The following is a 22,096-nucleotide window of genomic DNA, read 5'->3' as shown; positions in this document are numbered from 1 at the left end:
AAGCTGTTATTTATGATGAGAAGTCAACCTCATTTAGGTTGCTGCTGTGCATTTAATGTGTCAGTTTTCTCTGGCTGCATTTTACAATTTTCTCCTTTTTGTTTTGGTTTGGTTTGTTTCGTAGTTTGTCTGCGGCATGCTTAGTTTGTGATGTTCTTTGTATGTATCTGGCTTGGGGTTCACCAAGCATCTTGGCTCTGTAGGTTGATGTTTTTCACCAAATTGAGTTAAATTTTCCATTATGTCTTCAAGTTTATGTTTTTTTCCCCATCTCTTTCTTTTCTATTCCTGGGACTCATTTACATGTATGTTAAACCAGTTGAAATTGTTCCACAAGTGTCTTAGACTTTGTTCAATCCTTTTGTAGTCTTTGTCTTTTCTCTGTTCTTCAAATTGGATAATTTCTGTTGAACTGTGTTCAAGTTCACTGACTGTCTTATGTGGTCTCCAATCTGTCATTGAGCCCATCCAGTAAAGTTTACATGTCAGATGGTGTACTTTTGTTTTCTAGAATTTCCATTCAGTTCTTTTTTCTTTTTTTATAATTTTCATTTCTCTGCTGAGATGTCCATGTATTTTCACTCATTATGTCCAACTTTTCCTCTAAGTCCTGAGATTTCATACTGTCTGCTTCTATGGGCTGCTTTTTTTTTTCTTGATTATGGTTCACATTTTCATACTTCTTACACTTTTTTATTGTACACTGAGCAGTATAGATGATAAGTTGTAGGGCATTTGGTTTATGTTGCCTTCCTTAAAAGCACTAGGTTTTATTCTGTCTGGTAGTTAATTTATTGTCCATTCCCACTAATCCTTTGAGGCTTGGTTTATCCTTTCTTAGGGCTGGTGTATTTCAAATTTGTTCTTATTTTTATGGCATGGCTTTCTGGTGCCTTAACTGAATACCTGAAGTGTTAAGGAGGCCGTAAGAACACCTAGGGCCCTCAGCCCTGCCTGTCCTCAGGTATCTCTGTCCTGCTCTCAGCCCTGCAGCAGCCATTCATTCACAGATGTCATGGTGTCTTGGCCTGGGCATGCACGGACCAGCCCTCAGTCTCAGACCCATGCAGCTTTCTAGACCACCCTCCATAAAGCCCCCTTTTCTTTAGTGCCCTGCCCTGAAAGTTCCAGAACTCCACCCTCCTCAGTTCAGTGAGACTGCTGTCTTGGCTTGGGCTCCAGCTCCCAGTACCAGGGTCCAGACCTGGCCCTGTCAACCCGCCTGGCATGTTACTCTTCTCACAGGGATCATTGTCCTTTGCCATGTTATTTATTGCAGAAAAAATTCCCTCAAATATCTATCCAGTTTTATTGTTTTCAATATCAGGAAGGCAACTCTATTACTTCCTCATGGACGAAAGCAGAAGCCTTCAACTTAATTTGAATATTGTTAGATTCTGTATACCAGTATTTATTGGATTCCCTGTAAAAATATTATACTAATCTAAAATCAAATCTTCCCACTCAGTTCTAAGTCTTTTTTTAAATTTGAAAATTATTTCTCATTGATAAAGTGTCTGTTCAAATCTTTTGCCCATTGTTAAAGTAGGTTGCTTTTTTCTTTTTAAGTTTTCAGAGTTCTTTATATACACTCAATATATAAGTCCTCTGTGAAATGTGGCTTTCAAATATTTTCTTCTACTCTGTAGTTTCTTTTCCTTCTCTTAGTAGTGTCTTTCACAAAGAAAACATTTTAACTTTATTGAAGTCCAATTTATCAATTTTTCCTTTTATGGATCAAGACTTTCTTATTATATAAGATTTTTTTTTTTTTTGCCGAATCCAAGGTCAAAATATTTTCCTTTTTTGGTAAGTTTTACATTTTAATCATTTAAATTTATGAACCATTTAAGCTAATTTTTATATACATTTTGTCTAGGTTAGGTTCTTAGTTTTGCATATGGGTGTCCATATTATCTATTGTTGCATAACAGATTACCCCAGACTTGGTGGCTGAACACAAGCAACATTATTATCTCATAGTTTCTCTGGGTCAGGTGTCTGGTAGTAGCTTATTACCTGGCTGGTTCTGGCTCAGGGAATCTCATGAGGATGCTCTCAGCTCTGGCGGCAGTCACCTCAAGGCTCCAGCGCAGAGAATCTTTTTAGTTCCCAGCTCAGTCACATGGTTGTTGAAAGGCCTGGGAAGATTGCTCCCAAGCTTCTTCACATGGTGGTTGGCAGGCTTCTGTTCCTTACTACATGAGCCCACTGGCTGCTTAAGTGTCCTGTCCACATGACAGCTGGCTTCCAACAGTGAGTGATTCAAGTGACTGAGAAAGTGAGAGAGTGCAACCAAGACAAAAGTCAGTCTTAACCTAATCTTAGAAGTGACATCCTTTCATGTCTGCTGCTATTTACTAGAAGTAAGTCACTGAGTCCAGCCCCCCACTGAAGGGGAGAAGAATTAAGCTCCATTTATTGAGAGGGAAAGTGTCAAAAGACTTGTGGACACATTTTTTAAGCCACCACAGTGTCCAGCACCATTTGTTGAAAAAACTGTCCTTTCTCCATTAAATTGCCTTTTCATCTGTGTCAGAAATTAATTGTCCAAATTTAAGTGGGCTTATTTCTAGACTCTCATTCTCTTCCTTAGGTTAGATAACTTTATAGGAAAATATACATTAATCAAACTTTTATTTAGATTATTTTAAGTTTGAATGATTGGAGATCAGAAGCTCTGTTTTACTCGTATGTAATGACAGAGCGTTCTTTTCCAGGAGCACAGGTGTCTGGCCTCAGAGCCCTGCCTTAAGTCTTTGCCAGTGATATTAGTGTGACCCCAGGGAGCCATGTGGGCTGGCGATATAAGAAGGAAATGTGTAGCTAGGACAGGGGTTATGGACAAGCTGTGCTCTGTCATCATGGCCTTTCTTTTCCTCTCTGAAAGACTGGAACCCCAGATTCGGAGCCCCAGAGCATGGCAGCTAGGCCATCTGGGGTTGAAAGCTTAGACATCTGGCCACATATAAGGGCCAATATAGGGATTGATGCTCAATTTTTAATACTGTTTTAAAAACAAAGACTAAGGGGGAAAAAAGAGAACCCAGATAACCAAATCCTTCATCCTAGCGGATTTAGTATCAAACAAAAGCTGTTTCTAAAAGTTTAGTTTAAAACACTAATGAACTGCACATGTTTCTCCTTTTGTGTAATTGATATAATCCTATAAAAGCTACATGAAAGTCATTAAAAACTATTTTTTTAAAAAAGAGTGCTTTGCTAATGAACTAAAAATCAAATAAAAAACAGAATATGTTTGCAAAATTTCTTATAAAAAGGATTAATACTCCTATTGCATAGATTATTTAGGAAAAAAAGGTATGTATAGCAATAAAAAAAAGAGGACCTAACATGAGCATGCAACACATAGTGGGCAAAATACAAGTGACCATTAAACTTTACTATTTATCAAATAAATAACAATTAAGACAACAATCTTTTGCCCATTCGGTTAACAAAGAGGAAAGTGATATAATATGCAGTGCTGAATGGGGGCATTGTCATATACTTTCATCATGAAAGTAATAATTGTTCTAACTATTCTGAAGGGCCATTCACTAGTCTATTATGAGAACTATAAAAAAGTGTTTGTACCCTTTAGCATACTAAAGAGAATCAGAAATCATCACAAAACTGGGGATAAAATATAAATATTCATTTATATGATTAAATAACGCACACTAGGATTAAACACTATGCTGACATTTAAAAGTATGTCTTCAAAGAATATTTACTGTCTTGGGAAATGTGTGTGACACATTAAGTGAAATAAGACCAGAAAAGTATGTATGTGTGTACACACACACACACACACACACACACACACACAGATAATATGCAGATATCTTGAGGCTATATTCCAAAATAATAAAAGTGACTTTAGTTTTCTCTGGTTTACTGGAATTATGGATGATTTTTATTTTCTTTATATTTTTCCATGATGTCTATATTTTCTGGATGGAACATTATTATCTTTATTATCATAACAAAACAGTCTTTCAAACAATAATTTTTAAGTACACTCAGGAGATATATAACTTGAGGAAATTTGTGGTGAATTTTATTGTAAGGTTATTATTTTTATAATACAAATTTTTTTCTTACTCCTCGGTGGATTTTTTTTTTTACTTTTTAATGCCAAGATATTTTATATATTTGCTTTTTTTTTTTCTTAAACAGGGCATACCTGTACTTTAGTGATAGAAAAACATTCTATTTTTAGAAGCTACTTGAACGTCTTCCAACTTTAATAAGATACACATTCTGAAATATTTGTAATTTTTTCATTCAAATTTAATACTCTCTCAGGTGATTTACATATCTATTTCATGTGTATGTTAGATTATACCTCAAGAGAATGATACGCGCTCTAGCCTGACATATAAGTACATCATCCATGAGGACTCTGCACCTACAATCAACAACAACAATGTCATCCAGGAAGAATTAGATACTTTTGAGTGGGCATTGAAGAGCTGGTCTCAGTGTTCCAAACCCTGTGGTGGAGGTAACAGTTGAACACATTTATTATATTAAAATGTAATTCATATAAAAGCCAATCTTCTTCCTTCTGCCTTAAGGATTATCTCTAATTGAGGCCACAATCTGAGAAACACCAACTATAACCAAAACTGAATAATACAAAGCATTTTGACTGAAATCTCAGGATCTACAAAGGATAGGAATCCATTCATAACAGTGGTAGGCCTTCTTAAAATCCCCTTGCCTTTCCTCCTTGTCTCATATCCATGTAGTGTTACCCTTAGTCACTTTACTCTTTTCCAGACTCTCCCAAATTCAGTGTCCTCTGGTTCTTGCCTTTTTCCTTTTCCACTTTTACTTTCCATACCTATGCATTTCTTTTCAGCGTTAGTAATGAAAGAGCTCTTAGTTGCACTATGTACCAGATACCATTTTACATACTAATGATGAATGCTCACAATGGCTCTATGAGGTCAGTACTATTATTACCTCTGTCGTACTGATAGGGAAACTGAAGCACAGGGAAGATCAGTAATTTGCCTGGGGCCATGAGATACAAACCCAGGGAGGTAGTCTGGCTTCTTCATACGTGTTTGTACTGCATTCTGCCGCCTCTCTGCTCTCCCTAGAGTAGATCCATTAAGCTGTTCTCAGAGTTTCTCAATCTCTGCCATCATCCATTCCTCTAGCTCAGAACAACAAATGCTCCAGAATGGAACTGGCCTAGACAGAATTCTCTCACAATGATACTGAATAATTGAGAACAAGAAATTATTTTGTTGTTTGTATAGGGAATGCCTGGGTAAATATTTCATAATTTTAAATTCAAGGATGTATTTTTAAAGTTTTTTTTTTCTCCAGAGGGGACATAAAATGTTTTTAGATAATTATTTTAAATGACAATTTATTCATCACAAGATGCTTATATAATTTGGATCCTCCCTTCTGTTGTATTGTCAACATCTACTTGGTCACAAGACTTATCAGATACACTTTTTTGTTATCTACCAGATCTATTCCTCCCTCACCGGGTTTCCTTCACAACTTTGGAAGGGAAGATTATTGCAAAGGTCTCTTAACTAGCCAACTAAATTTGATTTTCTTCTCTTCGTTTATTTCCAGGGTAATCTTTCTTGAATGGAAGAATGAATGAATGAATGAATTTGAGTAGAATTATACTATTTCCCTGATTCAGATCCTTCAGTCTCCTAATGTGTTACCCTAAAGACACAACGTAATTCTTTTTTTTACAGGGGTATAGTTGTTTTACAATGTTGTGTTAGTTTCTGCTGTACAGCGAAGTGAAGTAGAGTTCCCTGTGCTATACAGCAGGTTCTCATTAGTTATCTGTTTTATACGTGTTAGTGTATATATGTCAATCCCAGTCTCCCAGTTCACCCACCCCTTTCCCCCCTTGGTGTCCGTATGTTTGTTCTCTACGTCTGTGTCTCTCTTTCTGCCTTGCAAACCGGTTCATCTGTACCATTTTCTAGATTCCACATATATGCGTTAATATATGATATTTGACACAACATAGTTTATGTAATATTCTTGCCCGAAGTGAAAACCTGAATGAATCTAATCATTAGTTGACAAAGAAACCCAAATTGTGGGACATTTTATAAAACAGCTGGCTTATACATTTCAAAAATATTAAAAGACAAAAAGAGGCTCAGAAACTATTCCTAACTAATTCTGTGAAAACTAAATGCAGTGCATGATCATTGATTGGAAAAGCATTTCTATAAAGAACATTCTAGGGACAATTGATAAATTTTGAATATCATCTTTATACTAGATAATAGTATTATATTTGTGTTAAATATTCTGATTTTAAGGTTATATTGTGGTTATGTAAGAGAATGTGCGTGTTATGAGCTGAGGTATTTGGAAGTGAAGAATCAGGATGTCAGCAACTTACTCTCAAATGGTTCAGCAACATTTTATATATAAATGTATATATAGTATGTGTATTATATATTATAATTAATTTATATATATAAATATATATCAAATATGGTGACATGGTAACACAAAGTTAATCTAGATGCAAGGCATGTAACATGTTCATTGTGCTTTCCTTACACGTTTTTTGTAGATTTGAAATTTTTCAAAATTAAAAAATACATACACATATATTTTTTTAAACGTCTAAGTCAGTGCTTGTGGAGACCTTCAGTAACTCCCTGGATAAAGTCCAAACATCTGTCTGACATTCAAGGCTTTTAAGAACAGATCCTTTCCCATCTGTTGGGAAAAGCCATTCAAAGAGACCTACAATTTTCTATATGTCTTTTCTGTAGAAGCCTATGTCACTGGGTATTGTCGCCATAGTTTTCATATCTGACTCTCACAGGAGACTGTTTATCAGGGTCTAGTTTGTTAACAAGCATGCAGTTGCTAGTTAATACTTTGTAATATTTATTAAAGATAAAGGATTTTTGTTTATTTAATTTTTATTTAACTAATATGCTTCTGAAACTTCAGCACCTAGAACAGTGCCTGACTTACGACTCAATAAATATTTGATAAATGAATGAATGAGTGAATGATCAAATGTATGATGGAATGAATAAGTGATTAAATCCAAAGAAATATATTTCTCTTACCAGGTTTCCAGTACACTAAATATGGATGCCGTAGGAAAAGTGATAATAAAATGGTTCATCGTAGCTTCTGTGAGGCCAGCAAAAAGCCAAAACCTATTAGAAGAACGTGCAATATTCAAGAGTGTACACACCCCCTGTAAGTGTTTAACTATCATATACTGAGGACAAAATAAGAAGGATTTAAATGTCTTTAGCTCTTTTTAGTTTTAAATTAATTTTTAGTCAAAGCTAATGCATATACCTGGTTACAATGCTCAGATCATTTCACAGGAATTATATAAAGCTGTAGTCCTGTGGGTTTTTTTCCCATATCTCTGCTTCTCAGAAATAACTGCTTTTATTTATTCTTCTCTTTTTTTATTGAAATATAGTTGACTTACAATATTGTGTTAGTCTCAGGTGTACAGCAAAGTGATTCAGTTATGTTTTTTTTAGATTATCTTACGTTATAGCTTATTACAAGATATTGAATGTATCAGTAGTTCCCTGTGCTATACAGTAAATCTTTGTTGCTTTTCTATTTTATGTATAGTAATTTGTATCTGTTAATCCCATACTCTTAATTTATCCCTCCTTCCCTCTCTTTCCCCTTTGGTAACCATAAGTTTGAGTTTGTTTTCTATGTCTGTGAGTCTCTTTCTGTTTTATATATAAATTCATTTGTGTGTGTGTGTGTGTGTGTGTGTGTGTGTATCAATACTGATACTGATATTCAGAGTTCATATTATTCTAACAACATGTGTCTCTCTTGAGAGTCGAGTCACTTAGCATGCTCTGCTTATGTTTCTTTTCTTACTAAACTCTGTTTCTCCTAGAGTTAGTGAATGTCTTGATTTTTATGTATCATTTTCTACTACTTTTCACTAATTCATCCCCAAACTCTTCTCCTCTAAATGCTACGCACTCAAGTATCCTGTGCTTGTGTCTTCTTAGAGACATGTCCCAGAGAGTTCTCTGTGTTCTAGCTCCTGCCTGAGCTTCTACACAGCTTCCTTCCTGGGGCTTCTTTTTACCATCCTCCAAGGGATTCCTACTGCATGTCTCTTGTATTGGACCTCCTGTTTTCTGCATTCTTTTTCTTATCTTTTAGAGTATTCATTCATTCTGGTAGGGCATATCTTTCAGTCGTTTCATGAAAAAACTATATACAAAGGAAAAATTTTATATAAGAATTAAGCTTCTATACACCTAAGAAAAGTATATAATAGGTTAAAGTATAAGGGTATATAAGAAGTCTTTCTTCTACTCTTACTCTTGATCATTTGGACACACATGTATGTATACCATTCCAACCTATAATATATTTTTCTCAGAATTTATAAACTTGCTCCATTATTTTCTAGACTCCAGTTATGCTCTTGAAAAGTCATTTGCTATTCTAATTCTCAATTATTTCTATGTGACCTCTTTTTTTTTTTTCTGTCTTTCAAAGTTTGTAGGATCATTTTGTTCCTAGTATCTTGAAATTTCATAGTGATAAACTGCCTTTGTGCTCATTTTTTCTCATCTCTTGTGCTGTATATTTGTAGACATTTTAAAACACAAAACTAATATCTTTTACCTCTGGGAAATTTTCTTTTATTTTTTCTTTGAAAAGTTTCCCCTATGATTTTCAATATTCTTTCTGGGAAATTTGTAGTTAGGGTTTCTAGACAGATCTAATTCTTTTCCTTTCTTTTCTCAACTGGTATTTACTGTTCTTCCTGCTGAATTTTTCCATTTTTGCTATTATGTCATTAACATCCAAGAGAGTTTTAACATCCAAGTGCTGTTTTGTTTATCAGATGTTCTGTTTTCCAGACATTTGATTCTTATTTCAAAGATGTAATATATTGGTTTATCTTTCTTAGGCTCTTAAAGATTATTTGCTTTTTTGCGCATTACTTCTTCTATTTCTTTTTTCCCTTCGTTCAGCATTTGCATTAGAGACTTTCTATGTCTGGTGAACATTGGCTGTTCACATGTGTATAGAATGCAGCATTAAACTTCTGTATGATACATAGGAATGTTATGGAGACAGTAGATCCTGAGAGTTCTCACCACAAGGAGAATTGTTTTTTCTTTTCTTTCTTTGCATCTATATGAGATGATGGATGTAACTAAACCTGTTGTGGTAGTCATCTCACAATATATGTAAATCAAACCATCATGCTGAACACTTTACGAGTGTATGCCATTTTATGTATTTTTTTATTGTCATTCTGGGAATTTCAGGAGGGAATAAGGTAACAAAAAGTATCTATGACTATGAAGTATATACTCCTCATGTTAACACCTATCTTTAAGTGAGAGTCACAGTGGAAGCCTTCAAAATTGAGTAAAATTTCTTAGTTGCCACAATTCATTCTACTGCCAGTTGAAAACCTATGGCAGTCTTAAACTCTGAATAGCAAAGACTGCCAAGGTTTTAACCTGTTTATATTTTGGTGCTCCATACATACAAAAAGAAAAAAAAATTGCACAGGGAAAGTAACTTTGGAAAGGATAAATAGAATGCCTCCATTACATACTAACAGATTGATTACCTAGTTGGAATCAATGGTGACAACCCTTTGGGACATATGCAATGACGAACTGTCTGTCATATTGTATCCATAGCTAATTTGGAGAGGGCTGGGGCACTGACATCGAATTTGGACATGGAATTTGGGAATGTCCCATAGGATATCTTTTTGAAAATAAATTCCTTGGAAATATTTCTGTCAGGTATATTCGTGGAAGCAGTTTCTGCTCAGGCCCAGATGCATACAACCTTTACCTTTTCATCAGGTCCAATAAGGGCCTATATGAAGAACTGAATTTTCCAAACGTGATGGATATGTCAGGTAGCCTTCACAGCAACAAGCATAGAGATGGAACTGTAATCTCATTTAGAGTATTCAAACATGAGTAAACTCATGAGGTAATGAAAAAGCAGCAGCAGCCAAACCACCTTGTCATAGCAGGCATCAGATGGAGCCTTTTTAAATTTCCTTTCAGATATTTAACACCGTGAGGCAATATGGCTGAGAATTAGTTGGTTGTATTTATTCTAATGAGTTGGTTTTTATAATTTTATAATTATTTATTATAATGAGTTGGTTTCTATTTTATTTTTATTGAAGTATAGTTGATTTACAATGTTGTGTTACTTTCAGGTAGACAGCAAAGTGATTCAGTTTTATATATATATATATATGTTCTTTTTCAGATTCTTTTCCCTTATAGGTTATTACAAAATATTGAGCAGAGTTCCCTGTGCTATATAGTGGGGTTCTTGTTGATTATCTCTTTTATATATAGCAGCTTGTATCTGCTGATCCCAAACTCTTAATTTATCACTCCTCCACCCCCTTTCCCCTTTGGTAACCATAAGTTTGTTTTCTATGTGTGTGAATCCATTTCTGTTTTGTAAATAAGTTCATTTTTAGCATATTTTTAGATTCCACATATAAGTGATAGCATGATAATTGTCTTTGTCTGACTTCCTTCACTTAGTATGATAATCTCTAGGTCCATTCGTGCTGCTGTAAATGGCATTATTTCATTTTTTATGGCTGAGTAATATTCCATTGGATATATGTGCCACATCTTCTTTATGAGTTGGTGCTATTTTGGGAAACTACCATCATGCCTGAACCTAAGGGGACAACTTTAAGATGAGTTTCAGAAACCCTCTGAGGATGATCCTTTTGGAAAAGAGAAGGTTGTTTCAGAGTCACTGGGAGACAGAATACTAGGGCATAACAAATAGATGTGCCCCGCCTATGACTGTTAGAAAGTTTTCAGACTTTTTGTTTGATGTGCCCGTCTTTCTGAACCTGCCCCGTGGGGCGGGGGCACGTCATTCAGAGGGCAGAAAGAGCTAGGCTTGCGGTGCAGGGAGGGGCACACCACGCAACCCGGTTGCCAAGTTCAGTCTTAACCCCCATCCTCAGCTGGGCGGCAGAAGAATGGGAGCACTGCACCAAAACCTGCGGTAGTTCCGGCTATCAGCTCCGCGCCGTGCGCTGCCTCCAGCCGTCCCACGATGGCACCAACCGCTCGGTGCACAGCAAGTACTGCGTGGGGGGCCGTCCAGAGAGCCGCCGGCCTTGTAACAGAGTGCCCTGCCCGGCCCAGTGGAAAACGGGGCCCTGGAACGAGGTGGGTGTGCGAATTCTGTGTGTGTTGGCGGGGGGCGGTGGGGGGGGAGGGGTAAGGACGTGAAGTATATTTTAATTTGGCTTCCGTATCAGGTAGGCTTTGTGTGAATTGCAAAACGGTCACATATTTTGGAAGCATTACGCATCTGTAGGTATTAGGAAAAACTCACAGGTTAAAACAGTGTTTGCATGAAAGATTAGTTGATGGGGGCAAACCACGTTTGGATGTCTTGTGACACAGAGGCCTCCGAAAAGTAACTGATCTGATGTCCGGTACTTTTTCTGAACTGCACTTTCCTCCTGGATACATTCCAAACCCCTGACCTTGAATGCAGGGCCCTGCCCCATTTGACACCACACAAACGCTTCTTTTTTTTCTTTTTGTTGAAGTGTACTTGATGTAACGTTACCTTAGAGTCAGGTGTACAACTTAATGTTTGGATATTTGTATACATTGCAAAATGACAACCACAATAAATCCCATGATAACTCTTCTTTGTTCATCTTCCTTTATTCTAACTCTTTGTCCCAGTTTGAGTAAACTGTTTACTGTTTCAAAGACCATGCTGGTCTGAGCCTCCTCCCTTTTGGCTGGCTTGCCCCTCCCCCTGCTCCTATGTGACCATCTGCCGCTCATCCATCAAGGCTCAGCTCCATGGTCCAAAATACCACCTTCCAGGGCTGCCCTTCCCGGCAGTCCTTCCTCCACATTCCAAAGGCAAAGAGGCCTTCCAGTGGCTTGCTGATCACAGCAGTGTACTGTAACTCCTGTCTTTGAGCCTGTGCTTGCCACTAGTCCATGCATTTCTCAAGAAACCAGGTGCTTTGCTTCCCCAGCGCCCAGTCGGTGCCTGTCCAAATGACGTCTGCTTGGTGACTGGCTCAATCAGTGTCTCATTGCCCGTATTAACCACAGTTCTTTGATATATCTAAAAACTCCAAATGAAGAATCAGGGGGCGATAGTAGAGTGGATCGGAGGAAAGGGCAGCAAAAAGTAGACAGAGGACAAAGGAGGGAGTGGAGAGCAGGCCCAGGAGGGAAGGAACAGGCAAATGAAAGTGACCTGCACAGGACCTTAAGGATAACTCATGTCTCGTTCCCCTCAGAGTCCTGGAACAAGCATCCCTCCTCTACAGCTCCTACCTAGATCAATAGCACGGCTGCTTCTGGGCTTAGTTTTAGAGCAGTTAGCCCATTCCTTAAAGAAATGAATTTGTGGGAAAAGAGTAATAGTAGCTCCAAAGAGGTTTAGTTAACCAACATAGCATGTCAGTCAATTCACCATTTGTAAGGAAGGTGAGAGAATGGGAAGCTCAATCTGTGACAGGCTCTCTGAAAACGGGCTCCACTACTGCTTTTAGGAACTACAGAAGGAGTAACATTATAACAATGACTTGTATGGCATCAAATGCTTACTATATGCCAGGCATAACTGTTTTATATACATTGTCTCCTTTGCCTTCATTTAGTCCTACAGCAATTCTCTGAAGCTTTCAGAGAAAGAACAATGCTCCCAGGGTAAAGCTAGGATTCTCTGTCTCCCAAGTCACTGTAACACTGGGCCGTAGAGAAAGAACTCCAGAGCTGTGTATGCGTGTGTGCTCGTGTGTGCATGTGTGTGTCTGAGTGTGCACATGGGGAAAGGAAGAAAGACAGTCCTGGTGGAATAAACGTCTATAATCACAGCCTTTGTTTCTGTAGTGTTCAGTAACCTGCGGCGAAGGGACAGAGGTGAGGCAGGTCCTCTGCAGGGCGGGTGACCACTGCGATGGTGAAAAGCCTGAGTCTGTCCGAGCCTGTCAGCTGCCTCCCTGTAATGGTAGGTGTGACACTGATTGATTTCACTGTTCTGATCATGGTTTTTGAGCCTCAAAAAGCAGAACTTCCTTTCTGGGCAAGCTCTGGAATTTCCATTTGCTTACTGAAAAATGACTAAAGGAAAACACCCTTGAGATATTAGCTTAATAGAGTTCTTTAAGATGGGTGTCTGCGGCAATGTCCCCTCCATTTAGTTATCATAACCGCTGCGGCCTCTGTGGTTCCCAGTAGGCAGTAATGCTGGGGTGAGGGCCGTGTCATGTATATGTAGCTTCTGTCAATTTGTGTTTCTAGAAGCTACGTGTTTTCTCTCTTTGATTTTCTTTATGACTTCACATCATTGTCAAAGGCATAATAATGCAGAAGGTTTGGCAATACTTTACTAAAATCATTCAGTTTAGGCATGTGGATGATAAATGTCATTCACAAAGCCACTTCCAATACCTGCTCATCCATTTTCATAGACTTGAACAGCGTGCTTTCAAAATAGATACCTTGTGCATATGCTACAATTTGCCTTACTCTTGCCATATTGCAAAAGCGGAGTCTCTTTTCTTTAAAGTACAGATCTTCCTCAATTTACAATGGAGTTACATCCTGATGAACTCATCCTAAGTTGAAAATACTGTCAGTCGAAAATGCATTTAAAACACCTAACCTACTGAACACCATAGCCTAGCGTGCTCCAAACACTTACGTTTGCCTATAGTTGGGCAAAATCATCTAACACAAGGCCTATTTGATAATAAAGTGTTGAATACCTCATATAATTTATTGAATACTATACTGAAGGTAAAAAACATAATGGTTGTCCGGGTACAGAATGGTTATAAGTGTGTCAGTCATTTGCCCTCGTGGTGGCCTGGCTGACTGGGAGCTGCAGCTGCTGCGCTGCCCAGCATCACAAAAGAGTATCATTCCATGTATCCCTAGCTCAGAAAAGATCCAAATTCAAAGTACTACTGAATGCATATGGCTTTCACACCATCATAAAGTCCAAAAATCCTAAGTAGAACCGTCATAAGTCAGAGGACATCTGTATAATTTCATTTGCTATTGTAAAACAAATAGCATGTATTGGATGGTTTCAGTTTCTATCACTGTCTCCTTCTTCCTCCTTTTCTGCCTCTCTCTGCATCTGTCTGTGTCCTTTGTGTCTCATTTTGTTTGTTTGTTTGTTTGTTTGTTTTGCGGTATGCGGGCCTCTCACTGTTGGGGCCTCTCCCGTTGCGGAGCACAGGCTCCGGACGCGCAGGCTCAGCGGCCATGGCTCATGGGCCCAGCCGATCTGCGGCATGTGGGATCTTCCCGGACTGGGGCATGAACCCCTGTCCCCTGCATCAGCAGGCGGACGTTCAACCACTGCGCCACCAGGGAAGCCCTGTGTCTCATTTTCTGTCTCCACTCTTCTCTCCTCTCCTTTCCTCGGTGGGTTTCGCTCTCTGTCTCTGACTGGCTGTCACTTGCTGTCTGTATGTTGCTCACTTTCTGTGTATATCACTCGTGCTTTTCCACCTCACTCTTTCTTCTCATTCTCTCTTTCTCTCACCCCCCCCAGTCTCCCTACCTCTACCTCTTTTCTCTCTTTCTCCTGCTCTCTCCCTTTCCTCTTCTCTCTCTCCTCATCTCTTCGTGACTCTCTCCTTCTTCTCTATTTCCCTCTTTTTCTCTCTGACACTCCTCCTTCCCCCTTTTCTGGCACATGTGTCTGTCAGTGTCTCTCTTTCTCCTCCACTTTTCTCTGTCCTTCCTCACCCTCCCTGCCCACCTCCCTGTCTCTGCCACTCTGCATCTGTCTCTCCATCTCCCCGTGTCTCTTGCCTTCCCTGCCTTCTCTCTGTCCCAGTCCCCGTGTCCCTACCCCTCTGATTCTCTGTGCCTGTCTCTCTCTCCCTCTCTCTCTTCGTATCCTCCCACTGCCTGTCTACTCTTCCAAAGAAACCTTATAAACTATTTCTTTGTACATTTTCCTTTGAAATGTGGGGTGGCATGAACAAGTATGACCATGAGGGGGAGACAAAGGACTTACATATTTCATCATTTTTCTCTGGAAAGTATATTTGAAACTTCAAATCACAAGTAAAAGCCAAAAGAACAAATTTACCTAGTTAGAAGCTATAACATTTCCCATCACCATAGTATTTTACTCTTACATAGGCATTACTGTCAGGAGGTTAAACACTTTTCGAGTAAGCTTTATTGATCTTAATAACTGGTAGAGGTATATATTTCTGCAGATATGCCCAACTGTCAGCAAGAATTTGCTTGATACTTTTCCTTAAGCCAAAAGAAAATGTTATAGGCATAGAAAGCTATGGCCATAGAAAAAATAATTCAGATAGGAAAAGGGATTGATACTTGAGGTGAAACCCATTAATGTGATTCTCCGGCATTTACAACCTAATTAGATTATTATCTTAGCTAATATGAATTATTCAAACACATCATACTGTATCATAGATGTGTAAATGTGAGGGAAATATAAGTCATTCCACAACTTGGGAAGTGGGCATGGCATTATAACGCTAACAAAGGTGGTAAGTTTAGCCTGTTTTGGCCCTGACAACTGACCCTCTTTTTTTCCCCTCGAACTTTAGAAAAGGGATTTAATTTCTTTGGCAAGTTATATAGCAGGTTCCTTACCTAGCAATGTAGAATCACCTAATATTACATTGTAATTTTAAGTGATTATATCATATAAATGCCACAATTTACAATTCTTTGCATTTATTAATTGGATATGGGATCAGTATTCTGTGTTGGACTGTGTGCATGGGCTCTCTGCATAGGATATGCTCTGGAATGGCTGAAAAGAAATACAAACTAACATTTTCATGAGCTCAATGTTTGGATTTTTTGAAATCTAATTCTTATAACCTATGATCAATAAAATTAAAAAATAATAGAAATAGTCTGTACACCTACCAAGTGTTTTGTGAGTGTTACTTTAGTACTCTTTAAAGTACTATCAATTCAATGAAATTAAAGAACCATGAATTGTTCATAAGAAAGTTGGCACCCTTTACCCAGATTTGTGCTTTCAAATAACAAATAACCTGAGAACGTTCAATGGTAAACATGAAACTGTTGCCTTCACTCTGGAGAATGTTCTCCAAATCAAAATAGTATCTTGATTTTTCTTTTGGTAATATAGTTTTAAGATTTAATATGTTCCAACAGGTCTTTAGTATTTATTTTGATTTTAAATTTAAATTTAATATAGAGGCTACTCTATTATAAAGAAAGAACTATCATAAAATTTAAAAAACCAGTGCCCTCTATATCTTAAAAATATGGTAAAACTAATTCTATTTTCTCATTCTAAAATCAGATATGTATTTCTAGTAGGAAGAAAAAATTACCCTTGATCTGAAGACTCTTGATGGAGATGTGAAAGTGCTGGTCAATTCAAGTGCTTTGCACATAGAGAATACTTATTTTAGTAAATTCATCCTAATATTCATATGTTTAACGTGAAGTCTAATGTGGCAACTCCCATAAATGTTAGCTTTTACTTAAAATTTTTTATATTCATATACGATTTAAGTTTCTTCCCTCCTTTTATTCATTTTTAGTTATATTTATTTTTATATTTAAAATGAAATATAGTTGAAATACAGTATTATGTTAATTTTAGATGTACTACCTGGTGATTTTGCATACACTATGCATAATGTATTTGCATACATTATGAAATGATCACCACAATGAGTCTGTCCCCATAGAAAGTTATTAACATGTGACTGGCGATATTCCTTATGCTGTATGTCACATCCCTATGGCCTATTTATTTTATAACTGGAGGGTTATACCTCTTAATCCCCTTCACCTGTTTTGCCCCTCCCTCAGCAATTGCCCATTTGTTCTCTGTATCTATGATTCTGTTTTTTGTTTTGTTTGTTTTGTTTTTTAGATTCCACATATAAGTGAAATCATACAATATTTATCTTTCTCTGTCTGACTTATTTCACTTAGCTTAATGCCCTCTAGCTCCATCCGTGTTGTCCTCCTTTTATGTTTGGATGTATGTCTCATTTTGTTGTCTTTTAATCTTTGCAGATGAGCCATGTTTGGGAGATAAATCCATATTCTGTCAAATGGAGGTGCTGGCGCGATACTGCTCCATACCAGGTTATAACAAGTTATGTTGTGAGTCATGTAGCAAGCGCAGCAGCACCCTGCCACCACCATACCTTCCAGAAGCTGCTGAAACTCATGATGATGCTATCTTTAACTCCAGTGACCTCCCCGAATCTCTAATGATGCCTACATCTTTGGTTCCTTACTATTTAGAGACTCCTGCTGAGAAGAAGAAATCTTTGAGCAGGATCTCTTCTGTAGGAGGTCCAAATGCACATGCTGCTTTCAGGCCAAACAGTAAATCCAGTGGTGCTAACCTACCCCAGAGGAGAGCTCAGCCAGCAGAAAATAAGACTCTGAGACTGGCCTCCCCACCCACCAAGAGTGGCCACCTCAGTTCATCTCTACAAATGGCTGCTGCCCCCTTCCTTGCAGCCAGTGATTCCATAGGTGCTTCTTCTCAGGCAAGAACCTCAAAGAAAGATGAAAAGATTATTGACAAGAGACGTCCGCTAAGATCATCCACATTGGAAAGATGAGAAAGTGAAGCCAAAAGGCTAGACATCAATGGAAAATCTGGACAAGCTCGCTCTCCCTGTGGTGCATACAGCTTGTTTAAAGTGGAAATCTCCATAAATCATCAACTCATTTTATCTGTACGTGGAAGAACAAAAAGTGCTGGTTCACTTTCTAGTTGCTTTCATCCTCCTTTTGTTCTGCATTGACTCATTTACCAGAATTCATTGGAAGAAAGCACCAAAGATTATTAACCGAAGGAAAGTAAGTTGCTAAGCGTGTTGGTCATTTTCTAAAGCAGAAAAGGGACTGGAATCAATTGTGCATATCAGCTGATTTTTTTGTTGTTGTTTTTAAAAAGTTACAGTAAAAATAAAAAAGAGGTGCCAATGGTTTACATTTTAACAAAAGGTTTTGAAAATGGAGCAAAGAATTCTTAGACTTGTATTCCTATTTATCTATATTAGAAATATTGTATGAGCAAATTTGCAGCTGTTGTGTAAATACTGTATATTGCAGAAATCAGTATTATTTTAAGAGATGTGTTCTCAAATGATTGTTTACTATATTACATTTCTGGATATTCTAGGTGCCTGTCATTGAGTATTGCCTTATTTGACGTTCTATGAGTTGATTTTCAAAGCAGAATATTACAAAGAAGTTAGAAACACCGCTACTGACAATACAGAGGGTTTTGTTGTGTGGTTTTGTTTGATCAGCAATGTGACGCCTAAATTACAGAAAAAGAAAAAAAACAGATAAGCTGCAGATATAGAGATTTCAACTTACCTATTACCTTCCATACTTTAAATAAAAAAGAATAAGTTTGGTGTCTTAGTATACTTGCAGTCACAGGGAACAGAGACCAGTAAATGAGCCTGTGCAGGACAAAATGGAAACCCTTTTACCAGGGCCTCAATAGACACCATTGAATTGTCCTGCTTTCCTGTGTTGTTTTTAATTGTCCCATTGTTGACATATACAAACAGGTATACTCAATGTACTGTAATTATTAACAAAGGAAAAATGTACTGAGATCATTTGTTTGTATGTCAGTAGCTGAGAAAAGCATCGTTGAACTAGAAATAACAATCAAGTATAGCAGGGCTTTAGGGCTCTGGAAGCAGCTTCAAGAAAGCATTTGTCAATGGTTGCAATATTTATTTTCCTCATGGTTCATAGCTACATGTTCACAACCACCATGCATCTGACTGCGATAATGTGCTAGTAATTTATGTCAGTGATCACCTTACTCACAGTGAAGCCAGAAATGCTCTCTCCAGGGAGTAGATGTAAAGTACTTGTATATAGAATTCAGAACTGAAGATATTTATTAAAAGTTGATTTTTTTTCTTGATAGTATTTTTATGTACTAAATATTTACGCTAATATCAGTGACATATTTTGGTAAACTAGAGAGACATAATTAGAGATGCATGCTTTGTTCTGTACATAGAGGAGAAATTTAAGCAAACTACAGCAGCCAAATCAAAGAGCTAAAGTTGAACAAAATTGATGTTATGCAAATTTTGCATTTTTAGAGTAGTTGATGCAAAGTTGGTAACTTTTTCCCCTTTGACGAAACATAAAATAATATGGGCTCAGATAGCTAGCTGTTTAATGAAATAGGGAATTAAAAACACCAAAAAAGAAGTATGTGAAGGAGATAAATACTTCATGAATTACACTTAAAAGAAAAAAGAAAGATAAGTGTTGACAGCACAATGATTTGGAGGTCAGTTCCTGAACTGTCTAAAAATACATTATGCAAACTAAAATATAGATATGTTAACTTCTCAAAGCACAGAATGTGCAAGAACGTTTGCCTTTTAACCATGGTAAAGATAACAGCTTCACCTATTGACTCTATACCTCTAAAGAATCGCTGCTACTTGGTGCAAGACTTTTGAAAGTCAAATGAATTAGGTGAATTCCAGATTGTAAAACAATCCCTGAACCTCAAATAGAAGTCATTTTTTCCCCTAAAAATTTCCCGAGCATGAAATTCTCCTCTAGTTTGCTTGCGTGTGCATGCATCTGGTCCACAGGGGAACACAGAGAAACCTGGTCACACACATACACCTCCCATAAAGATGTATATATTCATTACACTTCTGATCTTTGAGCTTCCTTTTCTACTAAGCTAAAAATTCCTTTTTATCAAAGTGTACACTACTGATGCTGTTTGTTGTATTGGGAGCACGTAGCAATAAAAATGTTAACAAAATATAGAGCTGGCTCAATCGAGATTTTATCATTAGATTCATCACTGAGTAGTGGAAACATGTTATTTCCTCCTACAAAGTGAAATAGTATCAAGTTCATTTGCTACTTGGACTTTCTCTAAAGAGGCTCAAACAAAGTGACCATGTCTCCTCCTCTCACATCAGGTTGTATCATAATATTTTTTAAATAACATTTAAAAAAAAGAAAATAAGAGGTTATGGGAGTGGCTTTTTGCCTAAGTCCATCCCACAGAACTTGAAGAGACAGAAAGTGGCAATAATGCTAGGGGTATGAGAAGGAAAAGGGGCACTTCTGTTTTTAAAATGTGTCATCCCAGGGTAGTTTTTAGAAAAGCAACCCTCAGCTTTGAACCCTGAGGATTGGTGGGAGCACATCACCCCAGGACTCAGGAGTGTGGGAAGGACAGGACATCCCAGAAGAGGGCATTTCTTTCTGTAACAGGGAGACACTGTCTTGCCACAGTTCCCAGTCTAAACTGCAAAGGCAGACTGATTCAGGTTTGAACTCCACCTACCACTTCATACCTGAATGATCTTGGGTTGTCTCACTAGATTTCAGTTCCTCATCTGTAAGATGGGAGGCAGAACTCTCAAGCATCATTGTGTGACTGCTGTGAGAAATGAGATAAGTAAAGCTGTCAGGGCAGGGCTTCACACTTAGTTATTCACTAAAATATTAAGTATCATCTTTGTCCTTGTAACTTCCCAAGCCTCCTCCCCATCATCTTCATTATGTAACAAAACCACAGCTTTCTTTTAGGGTCTACAGCTAGTTTGACTCATGATCACTATACCTCATTAATGGTGGTAAAGAACATAGTTTCAGGATCTAAAGACAAACAATTTAGCTTTAAAAATTAATAGGAAGGATAAACTCACTACAAATGATCTCCAGTCATTGATTTTGAAGAATTTTAGCAGAATATACCCACTCTACCTTTGCAAACAATAAATAAATAGACTAAAGAATAAGTATGTATTTCTGCAAAGATGGTCAGTGGTGCAGTAATGCCCCCAAATTATTAGCAAATAAAACGTTTCTCATGTATTTACGTTAATACACTTTGCAGAAATATCAAGTCATTCCTCTGTACCTACCATGAACCCACTTAAATATAAGATGTAAGAGAAAAAAAAAAAAGATGTAAGAGAAAAAATCAAATAAAAATGATGAAAACATAGATAAGCCAGAAAGGACATTACTTGTTTTTAAAAATAATAAATAAAGAAAATTAAAAAGTAAAAGGCTAGGGGAGGGATAAATCAGAAGATGGGGATTGACATATACACACTACTATATATAAAATAGATAACTAATAAGGACCTACTGTATAGCACAGGGAACTCTACTCAATACTCTGTAATGGCCTATCTGGGAAAAGAATCTAAAAAAGAGTGGATATACGTATATGTATAACTGATTCACTTTGCTGTACACCTGAAACTAGCACAACATTGTAAATCAACTATACTCCAATAAAAATTTTTTTGAAAAGTAAAAGGCTAAAGTAAAACTGCATAAAATGCAGTAAAATATAAAAACCATCCTAGGGTACACAGGCATTATCAACACATCAATTAATATTAGAAAACATTTTGGACCCAGGCACTTTTGAATAATTCACTTAGGGCTAGTGATAAAAATTTTAAATTAAAATACTGCCTACCAAGCAAAGCATAATCTACTGAAATGAATTTGTTATCAAAAGCACAATTCTAAAACAAGGTGCTATAAATTTCTGCAAACTGACTGTAGAGTTTACCAAAGAATCAGAACTTCCCCTAAATTTCTCCCAACCTGACATAAGGCAGGTGTGTAAAAAGTTGCTCATCTACTTCGTGGTGAACCCTAGAGTTGCTGCCTTAACACTGTTGATTGGAAAGGCTGCTCTTTTCCAGTCAACTCATAGTTTCAAATAAATTGTTGATTTGACCAATTAGCTTTCAACTGTTTGATTGTTAACAGTGCACCTGGGGCTGAGTAGTGTTGTGTGTCATGTTTTAAACTGCCAAAACCCCCAAAATATCCTGAGGTCAGGGAACAAAATAATTATTCACAGCCAAGTGTTATTCACACTCAGATCACAAGTGTTAATATCCTGCCCTATAGGATCACTCCAGAAGCTTAAACCAAAATAACAAAGCTCTTCTACAATCCACTACTGAAGAAACAAGCGGTGCTATCTATCTGTAGATAGATAGATAGATAGATTCTTT

General features: G+C 37.3%; 1 protein-coding gene and 1 long non-coding RNA gene across 2 annotated transcripts in view; one reads left to right on the top strand and one right to left on the bottom strand.

Annotated features, from left to right (window-relative positions):
• The window catches only part of ADAMTS3 (ADAM metallopeptidase with thrombospondin type 1 motif 3), a gene marked incomplete at its 3' end in the record, with an annotated part of 287,161 nt that extends 269,505 nt beyond the window's left edge, over positions 1-17,656 (top strand). Inside the window, exons 18-22 of the mRNA XM_082838783.1 lie at positions 4,345-4,510; positions 7,098-7,230; positions 11,012-11,219; positions 12,921-13,038; positions 17,097-17,656. Of these exons, the coding sequence (XP_082694909.1) occupies positions 4,345-4,510; positions 7,098-7,230; positions 11,012-11,219; positions 12,921-13,038; positions 17,097-17,656 (1,185 nt within the window). The remainder of the gene's footprint in view (positions 1-4,344; positions 4,511-7,097; positions 7,231-11,011; positions 11,220-12,920; positions 13,039-17,096) is intronic.
• LOC309961476 overlaps positions 1-22,096 on the bottom strand; it is a 205,909-nt gene that overhangs the window by 58,074 nt on the left and 125,739 nt on the right. The gene's annotated exons all lie outside the window — the stretch shown is intronic.

This window comes from Leucopleurus acutus (genome assembly GCF_964270905.1).
Source record: "Leucopleurus acutus genome assembly, chromosome: 4".
Taxonomy (NCBI): Eukaryota; Metazoa; Chordata; class Mammalia; order Artiodactyla; family Delphinidae; genus Leucopleurus; species Leucopleurus acutus.
This window is presented reverse-complemented; position numbering and strand designations above follow the sequence as displayed.